Source organism: Dreissena polymorpha, chromosome 3 (assembly GCF_020536995.1).
Source record: "Dreissena polymorpha isolate Duluth1 chromosome 3, UMN_Dpol_1.0, whole genome shotgun sequence".
Taxonomy (NCBI): Eukaryota; Metazoa; Mollusca; class Bivalvia; order Myida; family Dreissenidae; genus Dreissena; species Dreissena polymorpha.
The window spans coordinates 32,321,530-32,344,763 of NC_068357.1; the positions used below are offsets into that span (position 1 = coordinate 32,321,530).

The window sequence follows — 23,234 nt, forward strand, 5'->3', positions numbered from 1 at the left end:
ATTGGTCAACTGCGAGTAATAAAAAAATCACCGTGATTGTGTCTATTAGTGCAAGTATTTACCAATCATAAATTAAACTTATTATGTTATGCTGCACACTTTGAAAATGCAAACATAACTTAGCAAACATTTCAGTATTTGAAATGTTTTAAATCAAATTCACTTTAAACTTCGTGCAATCATTTGTATCATGCCAAATCTAACTAGAAATGGCGCGGCAGAGGCCGATGCGCATCCCCACGCCGCATAGATGTTATATTAAAAGGCAATTTCGGGTGGGCAAGGCCTATGTTGGTGGGGCCTCGGGTGGGCAATGTGGACATATATGGTCGAGACCGTGTTGTCATAAGACATGTTCAGTATTTATTTGAAGTCAATTGTTAAATAAATGAAGAAGTTATGTTTAAACTAAATTTTGGGTAGGAAAAATATTTGGATACGAAAAAACAATTGGGTACGAAAAAAAATTGTGTAAGAAAAAAAATTGGGTACGACCAAAAATTGGATACATAAAAAAATTGGGAACGAAAAAAAAATGGATACACAAAATGTGGGTACGAACAAAATTTGGGTACGAACAGAAATTTGGGTACGAAAATATTTGGGTACGGAAACATTTTATTTTTATTTTTTTTATTCAATATAATACATACAATGTATACATGTATATGATCATACAACAAAGTGATTGTACAAAGCAGTAAAGTTCAGACATGTTATACAAGATATGCTAATATATATACTTTTTTTGGTCTCCTTAAGATTAAAAAAAACTACAAAAAAAAATGGGTTAATATGTTTTTTCTTTGGTTGTTTGTGATAGGTGTTTTTTTTAAAGAGAAAAGAAAAGAACAACATAAGAGTAGTTATGAAAAATGATGAGTTGTATAAAGTGGGAAGAAAACATATTGGACTTGTGTGTTTTGTTGTATATTCACAATGATCTTATAAGATTGAAAAAAATATACAAAAATATTTTAGAAAGATAAACTAACATTAGAGTGAAATGTATATAAGTGGACAAACATTATGAGAATTTAATCCGATTCCATTTTTGTTCGAAGATTTGTAATGTGTCATTACTGAAGGCTATTTCTTTCTCAATCTGGATTTTAAGTTTAAGACTATGGACGAAACAATTAAAATTTGGTACTTGTTTTTTGTACTTCATGTTAAAGATAAAATATTTCATCAATAAAAGAATACAATTCACAATATTATTACAGTCTATTGATTTCAATGAGTACATTCCGAAACTTACATTTAAGAAAGATAGTTTAACGTTTAGTTGCTGTTGTTCACACTCCCCAAAAAGATGTTCTATAGTTTCGATGTTTTCACCACAGAAGTCACACAGATTTGAGTTAGATAATTTGCATTTAAAGAGATATTTATTTGTAGCTATAATTCTATGGATGTATTTATATTGAAAAGTTCTCAATGATCTTTCAATAGTTGCTTTATATGACATGGTAAATATGTGTTTCCAATTAAGTTCATGTTCTCCAAAAAGGACTTGCCATTTATTTTGGGTTTTGGAGTTTTCTGTAGGGTTTTTAATTTGTAGTGTGTAAAATATTTTATTCGTTTTGTTTTTTCTTCCAAGTATGTTTTCTACGAATGTTGTTTGAGTACATGATGTATTATTTGTATTGATTTCAGATTTAATATATATGGGTATGCTTTTGATTAGTGTGTAGTACTTCAGAAAATTATTTGAAGGTATTCCGTATATGTAGCATATATCATCAAAAGAGTAGAAATCCTTAATTCTGTAGTCATACAATTGGTCGACATATTTAATGCTCCGTTCAAACCAATCTTTATAGAAAAACTTCTAATTGTTTGAAGTTATGTCTTTATTGTTCCATTAAATAGTTTTACTGCTGGTTTGGGTTTCTAGATTATGAGTGACATCACTCCATGCTGATAGAACATCAGACAGAAATATGTTTTCGTTTGCAATTTCATGTAAGATAGTATTGCTGATGTAACATTCAAAGAGTAAGGAGTCACCATATTTTTTTAGGATTTTCCGGTAGAATATTTTCCATTTACTCGTATTGGTATTATCTAGGTATCTTTTAACCCAGCTGCATTTAATTGCATTCAAGAATGAGTCAATGTTCGTTAATTGGATACATCCATTTTCTACAGATTGAATTAACTGAGTTCGTTTTATTTTATCAGGCTAACCGTCCCATATAAAATTAAATATTGCTGATTTTATATCGTTAATAGCATCATTTGGTGGATTTTGGAGAACTGTTAATACATAAATTAATTTAGGAAGTGCAAACGTTTTCAATACTGTGTTTCTTCCGATTAGTGTAAGTTTACGGTGATGCCATGATTTTAAGCAGTTTTTAAAATTCTGTAATTTAGGTAGTATTTTTTTTAAGAACTGTATCCTTTTCATTATTTGTGAAAGTAATTCCTAACGTTGTGGCTTCATCGGATGTCCAATTATATTTCATTTCTTTTTTATATTGGACATTACTTTGTTTTAATTTACCTTCTCGTAGCACAGTACATTTACCTTTGTTTAGTTTAAAACCCGATGTCATTCCGTAAAGGGTCAGCGACTCTATTAGGTTATGGAAAGAATCGTAATTGTCGTTTAAAAAATAAGTTGCATCATTAGCAAATAGGGACTGTTTGATTGCTTTGTCAGGTTCTAGTGATATGCCTTTTATGTGTTTATTTGATTGGATGTGATGTGATAGATACTCGATACAAATAATAAACAGCGATGATGAGAGTGGACATCCTTGTCGAACCCCTCGTTCGATGTTAAAACTGTTTGAAAAGAAGCCATTGTTAATGATTATACTGTTAATATCGGTATAGAATAGTTTGACCCATTGAATGAGACTTTCACCAAAGTTCATATTTTCTAAGCAAGAGAACATAAATGAATGATCAAGCGAATCGAATGCCTTTTCAAAGTCTGCAAAGAATATTAGACCAGGATTATTTGAATTGTTGAAATAGTTTATGCATTCTTGAATAAGACGAACGTTTTTACCAATGTAACGTCCTTTTATGAAACCAGATTGAGATTTTGAAATGATTAATGGTAATATTTTTTTATTCTGTTTGCTATACTTTTAGTTGCAATTTTATAATCATTGTTTAGTAAACTTATTGGGCGCCAGTTCGGTAAGGATTCTAAGTTTTTTCCAGGTTTTGGAATGAGTGATATTATACCTTGTTTTTGAAGCGTAGTTAGGTTTTCATTATTATATGAATAGTGTTATTTTCAACATTTTTTCGTTTATAGAGGGTTTCAAAAAATAAACGTTGTTCTTCTAGTATTTGACTTCTGTTTGTTATATCTTTGACATTGACTACTAATTTGTGTACAGTTTTTTGTTCACTTCTACATTTTTCAATGTTTGCGAAGTATTTTGTAGTTTTTTCATTGTGTTCAACATGCTGTGCACGCGCTCTTAGTATTATTCCATTGAGATGTGTTTGATAGATTCCATCTAATATTTGTTTTTTTAATGTTATTTCATTTTCAATGTCGGTGGTATCATTTGTGTTTGTTTGATGCAATTGTTTTTCAAGTGTTTCAATGGTTTTGATGGTTTCAGTTTCAAGTTTGTGTGTTTTTTTTGTTTAAATGATGTATATCTAATTGTTGTGTTACGTATATTTCCTTTAATTACTTCCCATAAGGTGTTTGGGTTTGCATCTTTATTATTTTGAACTGTATTGAATATTTCTTGTTTTATATGTGTTTGATATTGTGTATCTAATAAGATGCTGTTATTAATTTAAAAGTATCCTGGGCCTCTTTCAGGTTGTATTTTGTGTAGTTTAAGTTCAACTAGAGAGTGGTCAGTCATAAATCCTGGTTTTATGTTACATGTGTCAATAATGTTGCAAAGAGACTCAGATATTAAAAATAGTCTAATCTACAAAATATTGTTGGTTTTGTGTTTGTGAACCAGGTGAATTTGCTTTCGTTTGGATATATTGTACGCCAGATGTCTATCATATTGTAGTTTTCAATTATGTTATTTAAAATGTTTCTATTTTTAGGATGAGTATAAAGGTTTCCCTTCTTTTTATCTTATAATGGGTTAAGGACAGTATTGAAGTCACCACCGACTATAATGTTTTTATCTTGGTTATTGATTATAAAGGATTGTAATGTTTCGTAAAAAGTGGAATCATCTATGTTAGGGCCGTAAACGTTGATTAATGTTATTTGTTTTTCGTTTATTTTGATATCTATACTTGCTTGTCTGCCAATTATTATTTCGTTAAAGTTATCGACTGTGATCCCTATATTTTTTTTTATCAGAAAGGCAATGCCTTGTTTATTAGTATGTTGTCCACTGAGATAGATGTCTCCGTCCCATTCATCTTTTAAGGTTTGTGCTAAAGTATGTGTCAATTGACTTTCTTGTAATAGGCATATACTATATTTTTTATCGTCTAACCATTTGTAGATTTTTATGCGTTTCCCTTTATTGTTTAGCCCTTTTACATTCAAAGTACATAATCTAGTCATTTTAGGACGTGTAAGGTGATGTAAATGATAATTTGTGTGTGCTTGTCCGGTTAGTTTCTATTTTAAAACATGTCCAGTTGGTTTCTATTATAAAACATAAGATTCCATTAAAACAAACACAAATAGGAAACAAAAATTAGGAATACAAAAAGATAAATATTCCATTAAAATGAAGAAGTAAAAATAAATAATCACACAAATGAGGAAAAACGACTGATACGAAAACATTTGGGTACGAAAAAATTATGCCAAAAAATGGGGTACGAAATAAAATTTGGGTACGAAAAAATGTTTGGGTGCGAAAAAAAAATGGGTACGAAAAAAAAGTTTGTTAAAAAAAATTTGGTACGTAAAAATATGTGGGAACGAACAAAACTGGGTACGAAAAAAAATTTGGTTACGAAAACATTTAGGTATTGAAAAAAAAATTGGGTACGAAAAAAATTTGGGTACGAAAAAAAAAAGGGTACGATAAAAAATTTGGTACGAAAAACTTTTTGGATACGAAACAAAATGGGTACGAATGTTTTTTAATTTGGTACGAATAAAAAAATGGGTTCAAAAATGTTGGGTACGAAAAAAAAATGAGGGTACGGGGAAGTAGTACCTGTGGACTTCTCGATAAATTTGAAAAAGGACGGGAACCAAGCTGTCTTTACCTTTATCAATGGCCCTGGGTTGGGTAATGTGGACATGGATGGTCGAGATAGACCGTGTTGTCATAAGAGATGTACAGTATTAATTTAAAGTCAATTGGTGAATTATTTGGAATTTTGATCTGACCCTTGAGTCAAAACTTATTATCATGTGCGTCGCATGTTGATAGTAAAATGAAGTTTTTTTTACCCATTTTACCCATTTATTTACCCATAACTTTTGACCCAGGCTGAGGGGTCATATCAAAATTCCGTCACCGTCACCGTCGCACATATGCACATAGCTGCCATGTGTGTAAGTTTCAAGGTTCCAGTGCTTATAGTGTAGGAGGAGATAGTAGCCACACGGAAGGACAGAAAGATGGAGACCAATACAATATCCCCACGCTTTTTAAAAGCGTCGGAATAATGAATTTATTTACTTTAAATATACATTATACTTATAATATATTTCAAGATTGTACGGACGAAGCTGCATATGTAATATTTGACATGGTTGATAGATTAAACCACATTAATATGCAATCGTGTGCCAGATATAAACCGGAAATTTGCTAACCTTTCGTATATGTTCGTGTATGTTAATACTAGAAAAATATCATTTATAGTAAGGTATGCAATTATTGTGATAATCGTTCTGTTAATTTAAGTCGCCACGTGTACAAGAAATAATAATTCGTTTTGTAGTTTTAACATCACGCTTTAAACGAGCTATAATGTATGAACGTATAACTAAGATTAAGGCACAAACGCAAAAGTATTTGAGCATTGCAACTCAAATTAAACAATAATAAAAGGTAATTAAAACGCATTCAATTTAATTACAATTTAATTACTCAATGGTAGGGAAGAGACTAGAGCAACAGAGTTACAACTTTTTGAGGAACGACGAAATGAAGAAACTACGAACGAGTTTATAAGACATTTTAAATGCACTTGAGCTACTTTCTTCTATGTTATTATGATTATTTAGTTATTTACAAACAAAACGTACAGTATGATTGTAGGCAAAAATGTGGTTGAGTAATCTTTAATAAACACATGCCTATGATTTTGGTTGACAGCAACAAAGCACATTTATTGCATACCGAATACTTAAGTGTAAGTATTGTCCTTTGTAGCCTTGAGCAACTTTCTTCTGTGTAAGTAAAAGCATTATTATCCATCAATGATTTAATAGCAATATGATTATGAAATGATACATGAACACACCATTAAATGAAGAAATTCTGCGTACATGTTTAATTGTTAAAATAGAGTGTTAAAGGTTTAACAAGGTTTTAACCATGAATACGACATTTCGGAACATTTTATATGTTGATATATTTCATAAAAATAGGTTTATTTCGTAGCCGAAAGGTTTTGATTGTAAGAAGTGTAATTCTTATAGGACAGTTTGACAATATTATATTACGTCACCTGCTATATTTGATAAACACTATTTAAACCTCTAGAGCGATCAATAGATTTCAAATTTTGAATCTGTCTGTGAGCAATACTTCCAAATGCAGGTCGATATCGTTAGAATGTGTATGAACGTTATGCTAGGTATACTTATAATTTAATAATCTTGAATACACAACGTCTAAATGATAGCTGGATTAAAATTGACGAACATATACGTGCCAGTTAAACTTCATTGATCTGGTTTTCTGTAAGTTTATATTTTACTGATGAGATGGTTAAATCAGTTATAATTAATTGACAATATTATTAGGTAATTTATTTCTCAGCATTGGCCTTGTAAAAAAAAAGTTTAAATAGCAAGATAGTATTGTCGTCAATTTTCACAATACCAATTATGTTTCGACATTTTATATATGTATATCCATCTAGGAATATAGCATATTGAAAGTTTTATCGTGGATGTGTTGTTAATTTCGGGATTTTTTACGGCTTGAGTTTCTATCAATTATGGCAAACCAGACTGGAACATAATATCTATAGAAAACACTACATTTAATATTTTGAACATTCTTGAACATACCAATGAAACCATGTATTTTTATTAATGATATATTAAGGATATATATTATTATATTTTTTGCTTCGGAAAATCCATTTGTTTTCAACAGTATGAAGTTTCATACAGATACAATTTGTCTTGGTTTAAAGCTCTAGCTAGTTGCGATTGATTGACTGTGAAATATCATGAAGATCATGTTTCAGTTGATGTGGTAAAAAAACTTCTAAGAATTTGAGTTTCTATTTACGTGTATCGGGATATACTTGCAATACTTTCAGAAATGAGATTACTTGGGTGGACGATGTTTCGATAACGTAAGTAACAAGTAAGATTCATTAAATTATTCTTTAAAAATTAAAGGAGAGTACATCTATGACTATATGTTAAAGGGATTTTTTACGTTTTATTTATGTTTTCAGTTTTGATCCTTAAAATCTTATTTTTCGTGAAATGTATTTGATACTATTTTTAGCAATTTATCAACAATCAATTAATAAAGTTTTCTAATGAGAGTCATAATATATAACTGGCTTTAAATCACTGTTTTGTTGATAAATCTAGATTTTAAAAGATTAAAAAACACATATGACGTGCAATCCCAAAAGATATCAACATATTTAAATAAAACATACTTTTATTTTTCATGACCATATAGTTTGTCAAAAATACTATCAAAACTTGTTTAAGAGATGATTTATATACGATTTACATTAGTATTAAATAATGGTCATGGGCAAAGATGTATTACTGGGCTTTTATTACAATTTCAATGTCGCCATTGAATGCGCTTTACTTTGTCAGTCATTTCATTATTCTATGTCTATTAGATACAATAGCAAATCTTTGAAGGCCGAAAATCATTTAATTAGGCAATGTTATGTGATGCTATTGCTAGATATAGTTTAATTGGGTACACTGACCTCTTTTAAAGTTGTTTGTTTCAACTAACCATTACCAACATAATTTTTGGAATGACCTTTAACTTTTTTTGTATTCAATTTTCTGTATCGAGTTTTCATTAGCATATTCTCAAGCTAAACGTTTACGCGTGAAAACAATATATTTCCAAGATATTTAGAATACTTCAATCATTTACTATCCGCACAAAAATATTCTTATACAAGAATACAATACAGTTAAGCCCACCTACGTTCTCAAATTTTTAGGCGATGCCAGTTGAAACAAACAAATGCGTAGGCCTAATCAACATTATCGACTTTTTTCTATAAGTAAATAAACAAACATTTCAGAAAAGTGCAGAGTGCGATCAAAATAGTAAATTGTGTGAATTATGACATATAACAGAATTATGTTTTTATGATATATTTAGATAAAAGCATTTCATTTGAAGACGATACATGTTTACTTAAATATTTGCAATGTGTCTTCTGAAATTAATGGAGATTCTGAAGAGTGAAATATTTATCTGATATATTGAAATGCGTTTATGGAGCATTTGTTAATGAAAGAAAGAGCAAGTAATTCAACTATCAAAGCTTGTATTTACTCGCTGAAAATTGTATTCATATACTTCTATTGTCTACTTCCTTTCTCAATTCATTTTGTCTACCTTGCGTTAAGAAAATAATATTATATCCATAGACTTTAAACCACTGAGTATTGAAAGATGAAAAACGTGAAAGATATTTAGTGATTTGGAGGAAATTCATTACCCTATTGACGCATGTTTGCTATTAGACTTTCATTTTGCGGAAGAGTATGACAATTTGCCTCAATGCATTTATTTTAGAAAGTTCTAAAAACACATTGTTCACTACAAAATTGTAATTGATGTACTATTTTAGATTCATACTACTCGATCAATACTATGTAAAAATGGAAATATTAATAGATTACTAAGGACCTGCACTATAAATATCATACTTTTTTCAAACCAAATTGTGCAACACCTAAAGTGTTAAGCACACTTTGCGCTCATAATCTAATGCGATCCATAATTTTACTTGAATATAGATAAGAAAAGACGTCGAATGGATTTAATACAAATATGTATTAAATACAAATAAGACGACCGGTTTTTCTCACAGGTGGTTAGCGTGTGGCTATGATTTTTAATACTGAAAACATCATTTTGAATGATAAATTATAAAATTATAATGAAAAATCAACTTTTTTAAAAAAATATTTCCCTATCAAATATTTGATAGTGAAATTTCTTTTTTCCAGAAAAAGTGACTTTTCTTGATAATTTGATTATTTATCATTCAAAATGATCTTTTCACTGATTAATATCATAGCCACACGCTAACCACCTGTGGGTTTTCTTAGCTCATCAAGATGTCCAATTTGTCACGGAAACACAAATTTCTTGCAACAAAAACAGTATACTGTCACTCGAGGCTACGCAACTCGTGCACATATGTTTTGTCTATAACCAATCGTGAGATAAAATTCGAGCATACAGATAAAGAAAAAAAATCCTGTATTCGTATTAATAGTGTGTTGATGAGTATATATGTTTTTAAATATTTAATAATCCCAATAATTGTGTTCTCGACGTAAAGATAACATTTGAAGTGTTTTAAATTCACTATTGAACGGACCCTGTACTGTATAGATACGCACTTAATTCAATAGTTCTTATAGCTGACAGTCTAAATAAATAGGAACACAGTCTAAATTACATAATTACATGTCAAATACTGCTACTCCAGTAAGCAATATTTAAAAATGTAACACAATACAATTATAGATAATGATTAGGTATATACATTTGACCAATTGAGTTTAAAGAAAATGTCATGAATATGTCAACCAAATAGCAACGAATGTGATAAATAATGTTACTTCATGAATGTTTCAGTAGAAACAAATATTGAACTACATTCGTTTTGTTCAAAATTAGCATTAGTCTTCAAAGGACTAAAATGGTAAGCAAGAAATTGCACAACTATGCATTAAATTCAAAATTAGGAACAATCGGAAAATAACACTTTATTCAAAATCAGATCCTATGAACGACAGTTTATTTCATAACCTACTTGCCATCCAATATTTGTGTTACCTATGAAATCGTAAAAGGAAGGTGTAATTATAGTTTTTAAACGCGTATTTTATTTACACACTTGACAGTTGGCGACAATGAATACACTTCAACTATTTACGTTTTGACTTCTCTATCAAAGGCGGGTTTAACGTATTTATTATTACTACTTCCTAGTTGAGGTCAAAGTCTGTTAGTTTATAAAATAAATAATTTTTTTCTTCACCACAATGTATTTTATTTTAGGCTATTGAACAACTTTCATACACTGCAACAAACGACAAGGCACACGCAAATTCTTTCACATATACATGTACACAAATACATATACATTGTGAACTAAACACGTCAGCATGTAATTTACAACACATATGACCATATGTTTAATAATCAAATCGCAGCTGTTATAATTCATAGGTGTACATAACGCTCAAGTCGGGACGGCTTATCATACGCTGTTCTATAATGCATTAATGGGTCATTATTACTTATATGGTTCACTTGAACTTGTGAATACTAATGTTTGCGCTTTTTTTATCTTTGAATTGATGACCGGCTTGCTATACGGTCGAAAACAAATAAAAGAACATTCGATGTTTTTTTAATTGCACCCCATGGTAATTGGGTTTAGTTTAATCCCACCAAGTATAATTCACAAGAAGCCATGTGGGATATAAAATTGTCCTTTAAACTACTTGTTTATGTCGATATAAAAATGTATGCGTTGAATATAACTAAAATGAATTTAACAATTTTTGATTACAACATACATTAAATGATTCTGAAATAGCTTGGCCTTAATGTTAACCACCTTCAGGTGGTATTTTACGCGTGAGAGCGCATAAACCTCCTTCAATATACATGTTTTTACTTTGAAATCAATCTTAGTATATAGATAACCTAATAACATATCCCCTAATCGCTGTTATTGATTTTAAATACGCACGTAACTGAGGCACTAACATTTGTAATATCCGATTCGCGCATTGCACTCCTCTTTTCATTTTCTGGATTCGTATGTAATATATATAAAAAAACGGGCGTATTGTTTGTGATTAATTCTTTAGTTATTATGACGTTCGGCTAGTCCTCTAACCGGTTTAAACCACACATGCTTACATTGTCCGATTCAAGGATGTGATCACAGTTTAAACATCTTATACTTATATTTGGTGGGACATTATAAAGTAGTGGATATAAACAGATATACTCTCTCTCATAATATTTTTAGTGTTGTTATTTGCAATATTAAATATCAAAGTAGAGTTGGAATCGTTAGAATCATTTATTTATCTGAATAGCAGGAATATGCTGTAAATTTGTCAACAATACACCCATCATTTGTATATCAATATTTTGATTTGCGTAAACAGGCAGTTTATTATTAACGGACGGTAAGTATGAATCATAAAAGCGTTTCGATTAAATCTATGTGTAAATAATCATACAGCTTTTATATACACAATTTGTACAGACTTAAGCTTACTAGTATGAGGACAATATAAACTCGATCGGTCGCATTTATAACTTTTTTGTTTGGTACAGTCAAGTTACCAATATAGGATCACTACCCATAGCGGATCACTTTGATGTTCAAGACTGCGTATCGCGATGAATAGTTGACAATTTTAGATGATATTTTGCACACATCATCTTCAATGCCTGTTCTTAAAAACGCATTGAATGAGTCGTAATTGGAGCTACTCTTTGTCAAACATTTCGGTATGTTTTATTGACATGTATATACGACTTTGTCGACTTCCGTCTAGTTTGCAAATCGAGGTTGAACATTTTTGGCGGCCACATGCTATAAAACTGTTCAAAAGTAAGAAGTTTACGCATTAAATTAAAGGCAATTTAGTAGTCTTTCTGCCTGCAAATGTCCTTTTCAGTTTTGATTCGTGTTTAAGATTTTGCAACAACTTAAAGTAAATGAAGACTTAGGGCAATAACGGATCAAGCGTGATAGTATGCGTATTGATAATATATTATATTAAATTATATGCCAATCTTATTGATTCTTACAATACATGATCTCAATCTTAATGCTTTATTTATGTTCGATTTTCAATATCGATGATTAGATATGATTCAAACAATTTACATGGTTTATAAGATGCCCATATCTTTTCGATCTTTTTAGGATTTTCAACAAATAATTCACACAAGAAAACCATGCATAAAGTGTGGTTACAAGATCACAATTAGAAAACAATTAATAACAAAAAAATGAATATAATTTATAACTGGCAATGTAACATGGTCATTGTAAACAACACTTTCATGTTTCGACCGTTCAAATAGCGTGTTAGATGCCCCCTGAGTGGTTTCAGTCACGTGATCCGTTATGGCTACAACTGATCCGTTAATGCATGAATTATGCGGCGAAAAAAAGGTATAACAAATACATTTTGCCTGTGTTTAAAAAAAGGCTATGTGCTGAATCAGTAAGCAAAGGTAATATTTAATCAAACTGGTGTAAAAGAAGTCTCAAAACATGTATTGCTTTTCACCAGAACAACTTAATAACGCTACTGATCCGGTAATGGTAACTTGACTGTATTTTGTTCGATAGGAAATGAGTTGACATTTATTTATTTTCGGAAAGATTGGAGCGATTTTGAAAATGACAGATTAATAAATATATGTTCATTTTAAGCATATTTACTTCTACGCTATTTAGAGGTAAAGCGTGTAATCTTAAACTTTTTTTGAGAGCTTATAAGGCGTATACTTATTTGTATTTGTATAGGCATTGGCTATCCAAATACTTCCTAGTTTGCGAAATGCGTCCCTACTTACCGCTATAAGTGTGGGAGATTAATACAATAATTATTGAAGTTGTTGAGCAATTTAAACCTGCGTCTAACATGGGTATAATTAACCACTCTTCATAGATATCAATAGACAGTGCTGTTAAGCCAATCAGAATATCGATTTTGATACAACGGCGTAGCGTCTTATTTTGAACTTCCTGTTCAATATATTGAAGCTTATGAAATTTTCTTTTGTCGTTTACAAATCGAGAATTTGTTTTCGAACGCACTCTGAATGCTGCAAGCATTCACTATTATTATGCTTTAGTAACAGCCTTAATTAAAAGCATAGGCGTCTGCATAATATTAACATTTCACCGTTTAACACTTGTAATTACGCGTGTCTTCACATGCGTAGTATATATTGTTGAACGGTGAGTTGTTAACATACTATGAATGCTGCAAACATTCACATATGCATAGGCGTCTGCATCATGTTAACATTTCACCGTTCAACAACTGTAATTACGCTTGTCTTTACCTGCTTAGTTTATATTGTTGAACGGTGATTTATTAACATTCATAAATGGATAAATATCTCATTTGATACTTTAGGCTAGGATGTTATATGCCTTCCGGAATCCATCATGCCAACTGGCGATGTAACACCTAATAATTTGTCGGATGTCGGCCATCCCAACATTTGGTTTATTAGGACGTGTGATCAAACTGACGATTTGCCAATTTTTCAAATTTGTTACATTAATTCAAAACAGAAATGGTGTATATAAAGCAGAGAAGAAACAATATTATGTCTATAGAACTAAAAATAAGTTTTTGTTGTTGTTTGTTTGTTAAAATGTTTCAGCTACAGAACAATACGATTATGATTGTTCATAACTAGACATTAAACGTGTAGCAGTTTATTCTAGGATGAATATATTAGTACATACTGACGTATATTAGGTATTTTGTAAGTAACGATGTACAAACTTACGCATGATGCCCAGTTTCTATTTATTTCTAGGCAATTAGATACCTTAAATAAACATTTTCAATCGGAGCATTTACTTTATATTTCAACTAATGCATATGTATAAATAATGCAATTGTCATCATAATTCTCTAGAAGCAACGTTATAATATTTATATTGCAGCTTTGGTAAGAACGGATTTTTAAAAAATTAATATTAGATATGAATTTCGATAAGTTATTCACCCCCTTAACATTGACAGTCAGACAGACAGACAGACAAACGGACGGACGGACGGACTTACAGACAGACAGACAGACAGACGGACTTACAGATAGACAAACAGACAGTCAGACAGACAGACATATATACAGACAGACAGACAGACAGACAAACAGACAGTTTATTTAAGACTTATACAACAGTACATCGTCGTCATACTCAAATATACAAAAAAAAAATTTTTAATTTACATGCTAAAAATATTATGTCAACATCAGCCAGATTTATTTTAAAAACGCGCTTCGCCTTCTACCATTGGTCGCGTTTATCCAATCTCTATATCACGATAGGTTAATGGGATAGCAGTTAATTGGCGAAAAGTTATACCTGTATCGGCAGTCTTTGTGTTGGCATAGATAGAAGAGAGACGTTTTTATAGAAATATCAAACACTTCTCTTTGTATTGGAAGTTTATGAAAATAGTGAGTCAAAACTGTTTGAACTTTTGGTATTAATCAGCGACATTTTTCAGCATTAATGTTGGTTCTTCTTTCGTTTTGGACATGTATTTTTATTACATTGAATGTCAGATAGTATGCCGTTAGGCATAATACTATATTATGTACTTCAGATTATGATATTAGGATTGTATTATCAAATTTTTTGGACTGATATTAAATAACAAAATCATATTGTATAGATTCTTATTAAATTAAAATACACTTATGAGTATGGTATGTTTTATTGTCAATGTATGTAGAAAGCAATGTTTATAAAATACATCATATGATGACGAAGGGATCAAATAATAACCGAAAAATAAGTTATGTACAGTAAACGAAAGCTCGAGCGACAATATAATAATTGTGCAACACCGTTGGGCAAGTTGAAGAGTATCCAGCGTCACATGGTTTTCTTACAATTTATTAGGCATACATTATGGTTCTGTTCACCAGTTATATACTAAAAATCATCGGGGCTTTCATGGTAGTAAACTTTCGTTGAATTAAAATCAGATCACATGTTCTTGATATGTGCAACCTCCAAAATGTTTAACCTTATTTCAGCGATAATAACGATATGAATGATGTTTGCTGTGTACCTGTGAATAATCCTCTGACATAAAAGTTCATGACGTAAGTTAATTTATTTGTTTGTTTTTTCATTCAGTGTTATTTATGTATAGTTTTTTCTTTGTTTTATGACATTTGTTTTAACAAATTCCTTTCGTTTTGACAAGTACATTATATCTAACATTACATAATTCAATTGGTATTAGCAAAGGACCGCAATTTTTCCATTTTATTATGATATAGTTGCTTTCCATGGTTTTATATGTGCACATAATTGGCAGTCCGTTAAGAACAATATAACATAGTTTATACCAGACAAAGGCAAATGGATCATATACATGCAAAGGTTTTGCAGAAAAGGAAGAAGATTTTTTGGTGCAAGGAACATCAAACAACAAAAACTACTCATAATGGAATTGTTAAGAAAATGGCCGTTGTTATTTTAAAAATTAGTGGGACATGTAGAAACATTTCAGGGTGTTCATTTTGTTTAAAATGTGTATTGCCGAAAAGCACAATATCGAACTCAACATCGCTAGTAATTCTGGAGATATTTTACATTTATGCACATGGTATGACATTAAAATGAAGACATACGAAAACAATGTGATAATTCGATTCAATATCTAAACACGGGAATAGAGGAGAGTCTATGTTTTTCGCGTAAAGGTTTTATTTCAGCCTCCTTCAATTTAGACCTCAACCGCTTATGCAGTAGTTGGAGAAAATGGTTTCTTATATAAAATAACTGTTATTTTTTAATCAAACTCATTTTTAAGCTTGGATTAAAATATATTCAATGATTCACTAGTTTTACCTCTTCTGATTAGATATTCAATATTTTAGGGATGATCACGATTCGAATGTGCGTAAGTCATTCGCATTATGGAGATACCTAGTTGAAGCTCAGACATGTTCAGGTACCAAGTACGTCAGGTACTGAGCAGTAAGGGAATTATTAATTATGTAAAAAAAAGTATCAGATTTTGTTTGTCGCGTTGATCTTAAAGTGGTACCCGTTTAATTTATGTTTGTAGTCCAGTTTAATAAAGTAATTTTGATGCTCGTTAAGTAATTTACGCTGCTTCAGTGTGAAGTCTGTCAAGCTCATGTTTTTCTGCTAGAGTGCATGTTAAATATTGTATTAATGATCGAATACATAGCGTATAATTTGATTCACTTGATTTGCAGTCAAATGTTTGCGCATAATATTTATTCGACTCCATGCGTTATCTGTGATATATTTATAATGAATATGCCAATTACAATCATTCGAAAGTAAATCATATCATATGATTTTGCTCACCACACTTGCCGGTGTAAACACTTTATGTTAGATACTCAAGCTTGGCGTAATGATAATATCCAAACATACCAATATATACCGATTGTATTTGGTTTGGCGTTGAGAAACGCGAAATATCACATACTTGTTTGCATTATGTTTGACACGTTTACAAAACACTTCTCTTTTATTTGAATGTAAATGTCGTAATTATGCACCGTGATTTGACAAAATTTTCATTCCGGCTCTATAAAGAAGACCTCCAAGCAAATCTGAGTTATTCTATACTGTCGAATTAGAATACCGTTGCATTACATGGTAGATCGTTTAATTTTGATGCAATTTGTAATCAAGAGTTAGTTAATGCAAGAAAAAGTGTCGGAACATGACAAAAGCAACGAATGCTTGTCTGTCTTTAGGAGAGTGAGACATATAATGAGTGATAATAAATCGGAATAATTTAATATTAATATGAACAACTTTATTTTTTTGTAAGATAACTTTTAACTTTTATCATTTAAACGCATGTTTTTCATTTTGATCAGATTGTAAATGAATATCTAAACACGGCGTCTTCTTTGCAACTCATAACTTTGCTTTAACTAGAAAATACCACAAGAATACTTGTTACATATACAATGAATGCTCTTTTATTAAAATAACTGATCGGGTTGTGTTTAATCGAGCTTTAACATACAATAACAGACACATATATTTTATTAGAAACTTTTAGATAATATGACCGTATTTTATTGAAGAGTAATCCTTAGTGTACATGGGTCAGTATGATATGCTTTTAGTTGTTCTGTTAATCAGTGTATGGTCCCATGAAACTTTTACTGCAAATATGATATGTGTTGTCTTTTTAACCACCGCCATACTGTTAATCAGTGAAACATCACACTATCACATTTGTATACATTATAAAATGGGCTTAATAAATACCATAAACATTGTTTTAAGATGGTTCGTGAATTTTGTTATGTTCACATGACTTATCTCTGTTTTATATACAGCTGAATTTAGTTTTGTCTTTATAACGTCCGAATGGTAATACTTTAGTTAAACCCTATTTATCAAAATACGAGCTTAAGGCTTATTGAAACGCTATCGAGTCCGGTTCGTGGGTAAAGCCAGTACGTATTGCATTTGGGTGCCATATGAAGATTGCCCCCACTGTGTGGATGCAAACCTTTACCTCTCGGTAAAATAACAAATAACCTTTTTCCAAACAATCATGTTGGTGCCATCTTTTCTATGAACAAAATGCAACACATATTTGCAAATAAAATATCACAAAACAAAAATGCGCAACAAACTAGCATCCCATAACGCCTCATAGTCTAGTCAATATCATGATTGGCAACAATCCATAAATAGCATTGTATAATAAACGTGATTATAATTGGTAAATTGTTTATTTATTCCAGTCATAACACAAACGTGTTCGAAACTTTGTCGTATTGGGACCAAAAACAGATCCCTAAGTTCAAATTGAAAAAAAACAAGCTTGAAGACTCTTGCTTAGATTACGAAACTTGCTTTGAACATGTGACTTTATTATACTCGGCTTAGATCACATAGACGGTTCCGGTCCATTAATAAACACGGGAAACAAGGGTCTCGACACTTTTCCTCTATGGCTTTATGGATATCATTTTGAATACCCTTGAAGTCACTTCAACGCCCAATTAACTCAATATGAAGAAGTGAAACTCCAGCTGCTGGAGCAGTATTGAATTTTCATTAAAAACAATTAGTTGGTCCTTTTTTTAAGGCAAGTGACCGATTGCCCAACACTTGCTCAGAACTTTTGAACAAAACACACCTCGACCGACTTAGAAAAGGGTTCCGGTTTGTTGAAAAAACATGGCCGCCAGAGGGCGAAGAAGTTTTCGTAATATGCACGTTGTGTTACATTGTGAACACTCTCGAAGTAACATTGTTTATCGCATCATAATGACACCTTTTAAAGAAGATTATTCTAATGACATCTTAGCCTTGTTTTAAAAATAGTTTCTGTCGTTTTGTAAAAACAAAATGCCCTTCAGAGGTGGGGCAGTTTTCCTCATATTGCTTTTGTGAAATCTTGAGAAAACTTTACAAGAAAATATAGTACATGTTTATTACGAAACTTTTCGAAACTTACCTCTCCCTTGGTCTTGTTGCCTTGCAACCGATAAGGCGACTTGATTATTGGGGGTGTTTATCTATTGTGGCACCGTATGTCACAATATTGTATATGACTATTACATGTTATTTGATTGCATGCATTTATAAAGAATACAGCATGTTAATCGTTCATCATTTTATGTATATACATGGAGATAAAAACTATAATATATAGGTAAGATAACGTCACAATTAGTGAGCGTCCTTGTAGATATGGATAGTATAGTGCTATAATCATTAATTTGTTTCTTTTTATAGATGTTTGAAATGTATGTCGATGTTTAAACAACATAAAATAATTGTTCAAGGAAAAAATATCAATTGAATCAAGTTCAATATAAGTCAATGAAGAACGTTGTAAACGGAGTTTCCGTTCAGTCATCGAATAAATCTAAAATAGACCAAATATATCAAAATATATTAATTAACTATAATGGATACTGCGTGTGCATTTAATCATGGCAAAACTAAAACAAAACATTATCACAAACTGCACAAGCATATGCGTTTTCCTTTTAAAGATTAGTGTTACTTAACCGTTTTATAATTAACTTATTGTATTATGAAAACAAACAAGGTGTTTACATGCCCAACACATATTTTGTATTTTAAATAATAATAAGCAAAATTTATTATATTATGAAAACAATACAAATACGTGTACTATATGTAATCATATATGATGCATACAGCCATTTATAGTCGCCTTTAAGTAAGCATATTATTTTAAACACCCCATATTGGTATTTGTGTACACAATTTTCTTAATTAACCGACGTTTAACTACGAATGTTTTGTTATTTTACTAGTTACATACATCAACCGACAATTTCTTAAAATAACAATGAACAACCGAGAGTCTAGATGGCAGCGTTTATTATTTACTGTCGCGTTTGGTAAGTATTTACTTTCTGTCTTATCGTTAATTCTAATTATGTATTTCTAAAAATAAGTGATTTGATATGAAATGCCGGTGCAGGTATGTCAAGTTATTTCCAAGTTATTCTATGTTGTATCTTCCATTTTATAATAGTTGAGTAGTTTGTAACGTTTTAATTATTTACATAAACAATTACAAGTATAACAAATAAATTATTTCAAACGAATTGCATCACATCAATAAAAATAATAGTAATGCATGCATAATAATTGTGTTTTCTTTTTTCTGTCAGCTATGCTGTGGAAGCATCAGATTGCTTTTGCAGGTATTTATATAGGTCGTCTTATTTTGATGCATTTTAATGTGTGTGTGTGTGTCGTTTTTATCCAAGAAAGTTTAAATACCAAGTTTAAATGAGTATTGGCTGCAATTATAATGCAATTCAAAAAGCATTTATCGCAGTAATTCATTTAATACACGTAAACACAATACAATAACAATTGCTATATTTTCTCAACCAGGCAATGTGGTTGTAATATGAAACAGTGGTTTTTTAACATTAATTATACATATATTCAATAGTAAAATAAGTTTTACTTTTTGCAGATGATGTCACTGTTATTATATATGTGATATTTCACTTGCTAGTAGTTAAATACTGTGTAAAGTTACAATTATTATTTAAAAAAATATCAATTTAAGGAGTCAATTATCTCAATCGAAATGTGTTACATCAATACAAAAAACTTATGTGTGCATGATTGTTTTTTATGTCAGCTTTGGTGGTGGATTGGACTGTTTTTTCCGAAGAATCTGGAACAGTAAGGCTATGTAGGTATTCTAAACTTGATAGATTTTAAATAGTGTGTCTTTTTTCTGAAAACAAAACAACGCAATGAATCAATATAAATGAGCATTGACTGCAATTATTACTCAATGCAAAAAGTAAAATCGCAATACGCCATGTTAGACTCGTAAATACAAAACAATAACAAATGCCGAAATTTCCACCATGCAGTTTGCTTGTAATATGGAAATTGTTTTAACATATATTAGATATGTTCTTATAATACAAATAAGTTATATTTTTTGTAGATAATTTCACTGGCAAAGACATCAGATTGGTTGGTGGAAACAGTGAGCTGGAAGGACGAGTAGAAATAAGCATTAATGGTATCTGGGGGACAATCTGTGGAGACGGCTTGTTTGACTTTACTGACGCAGATGTTCTATGTAGAATGCTTCATACGAATCTGAGGTTAATGTGGTACTATTTCCTTACGATGGTACTTTGTATACAGTTTAGATTTTATTATAGTGATTGTTTTACAAATGTTAAAATTAACTTGTGTACTTACTTTTTAATAAAATTGACAACATAATGAATTGTAAATGGTGTATCTCCTAACAGTGCTCTAGACTACTACACAGATGGACGAAACGGATATGGTAATGGCCCAGTATTTTACCGTTCGTTGTCATGTACCGGATTAGAAAAAACAATCCATAATTGCTCAAGTTCAACAGGTGAATCGTGTTCCCATTCGAACGACGTGGGTGTGATATGTGCAGGTACAACGCACTTTATTATTAAATCCCAGTTATTTGATTAGGTAGTTCTCATATTTTAATGTAGGATTGACTTAAACTATACTTTACCGTAAAGCAGAAGAGGTTAATTCAGGAATGTAATTCGTTTATCAAAACATTATTTCATGTTTTCTTTGAAGGATTATCATATACACGTGTCACAAGCATAAGTGATAAAAAACGTTGTGCTGAAGGATAATTAAGTCACGACAGATTAAGGTCATCGTCATATGGATAAAAACTGTCTTGTTTTTAAAGATACTTTTATAATAAATGTTTATTTTATAAATATTAACTATAAAAGCATTGCACTCAATGTATTACTACGTAACGATTCAGTTTCATTGGGATTGTCTTTTTTAGTTCAGATATGTGTATAACAAATGTTAACTTCATTTTTAATATAGGCTGCTCACGTCTGACACAACGTCATTATGGATTGCTCGAACACGTCAATATCACCAGCAATGGTGACGTATACACTGGCAGATGCAGCAACGGGACATCTTATTTCCAGTTCTTATACCAATGTGCACTCAATGGCACGTGGGAAGAGTATGGTACAAGATGTGGTCCTTTAGGTACTGCGTCTTATATGTTCTGACCCACCATACCAACTGTTTTCAATAAATCGATTAACCTTGTTTTGCACGACGTATTACATAAATGTCTTATGGGCTCCGTTTTTATATATCATGGAATGAACAATCTACCGATATATGCTGTGAATGTCGATATGTGGTCTAAAAATAATTATTTAAAAAGTATATCATATGTAAACATTCGCAAATAGACACAAAACTTGTTTGAACCAATTTATTTAAAAGAACCATTTATTCAATAGATATGTCTTAATTATAAAAGAAGAGTAAGCAAACTTTGTTTTACGTAATTTAAAAGCTTATTGAACATGTTTCAATGTTGATAGTCGTTAACCATATTTGGTAGGTCTTTATTTAACTCTACATATTGTGAAGACACTTTAAAAGTTTAAACTTGCTAAAGTATCTTTAAGGGTGGGTTATCAATTTATAGCCCTTAGAGATGTCCGATTCGTTGGTGGAGTCGGCTTGTACGATGGAACAGTTGAAGTGCGTGTTGGGGATACCTGGGGTCCGGTGTGTGGATATAAACCGACAGTATTACTCTTACCCCGACAATGTGTTTTGTAACATGAAAGGGCTGCGGTAAGTGAATTTAATTCCTAATGTGATATGTTAGCGATTTTAGATAATCCACTATATTCAAACTTACTTTGTAATTAAGGTTTTGTCTCGAGACATCGAAACTATTTGAATGATGTAAACTATCGCTAAATATGGCATGAACCAAGTATATATATTTTTATTTGTAAAATGCAGAGCAATCGTGATTTTAGAGATTTTTGTAATTCACTTACGTGTCGCGTCCGACAGTTTTCCTTTTTGAACAACTTGTAAAATCGTTCGTGTGTACATAAATGCACATACTTTATACACTTATCATATCAGTACAATCAACTTAAATCATCCTTTAAAAAAACGTAAGTATGAGAATTGGTTTTGCGACGTCTTTTTTTAACTTTTCAAATTATCGTTTATTATGACACCCACCACGCATTTTGCAATGAAGTCAAACGATTTCATTAAGTGTATACTGAGAAAATCTTATTTGTGCACTAATAAAATATAGAATGCTGCAAATTTGCAAATGTATTTGTTCGTATTAAACTAAGTAGTATGCGATTGTAATACAATGTTTTATGTAAAATGTTATGTTAATGATGGATTTCATGCAGATTAAAGTTTTGAGTTATGAAATTCAATGTCTAATTTAAATGATATTTCCCAATAAGCATCATACGTAACGCGGTACATTCGAAAGCATTTTATAAAAAGCAAGAGATGCGTTCGTCAGAAACACTATGCCTTCTACTGCGCCGCTTTGAAATACCATTTCTATTCATCATTTGGCAGGTATAGAAATCATCTCCCTTTAAAGCTTATTACTTCCCTTGGATTTTGTATTTTGATCTTTAACATTGAAGGATGACTTTGAACTCTCACCACTCAAAATGTTCAGCTTCATGAGATACACATGCATGCCCAATATAAAGTTGCTATCTTTAATATTGCAAACGTTATGGCCAATG

General features: G+C 31.0%; 1 protein-coding gene across 1 annotated transcript; it reads left to right on the forward strand.

Annotated features, from left to right (window-relative positions):
- Positions 1–19,807: 19,807 nt before the first annotated feature.
- On the forward strand, positions 19,808–22,275 carry LOC127872137 (scavenger receptor cysteine-rich domain superfamily protein-like). The gene is made up of 5 exons (XM_052415463.1): positions 19,808–19,838; positions 20,609–20,771; positions 20,925–21,085; positions 21,511–21,684; positions 22,139–22,275. Exons 1-5 carry the CDS (start codon positions 19,808–19,810, stop codon positions 22,273–22,275), a joined length of 666 nt encoding a protein of 221 aa, XP_052271423.1.
- The last annotated feature ends 959 nt before the right edge of the window (positions 22,276–23,234 follow it).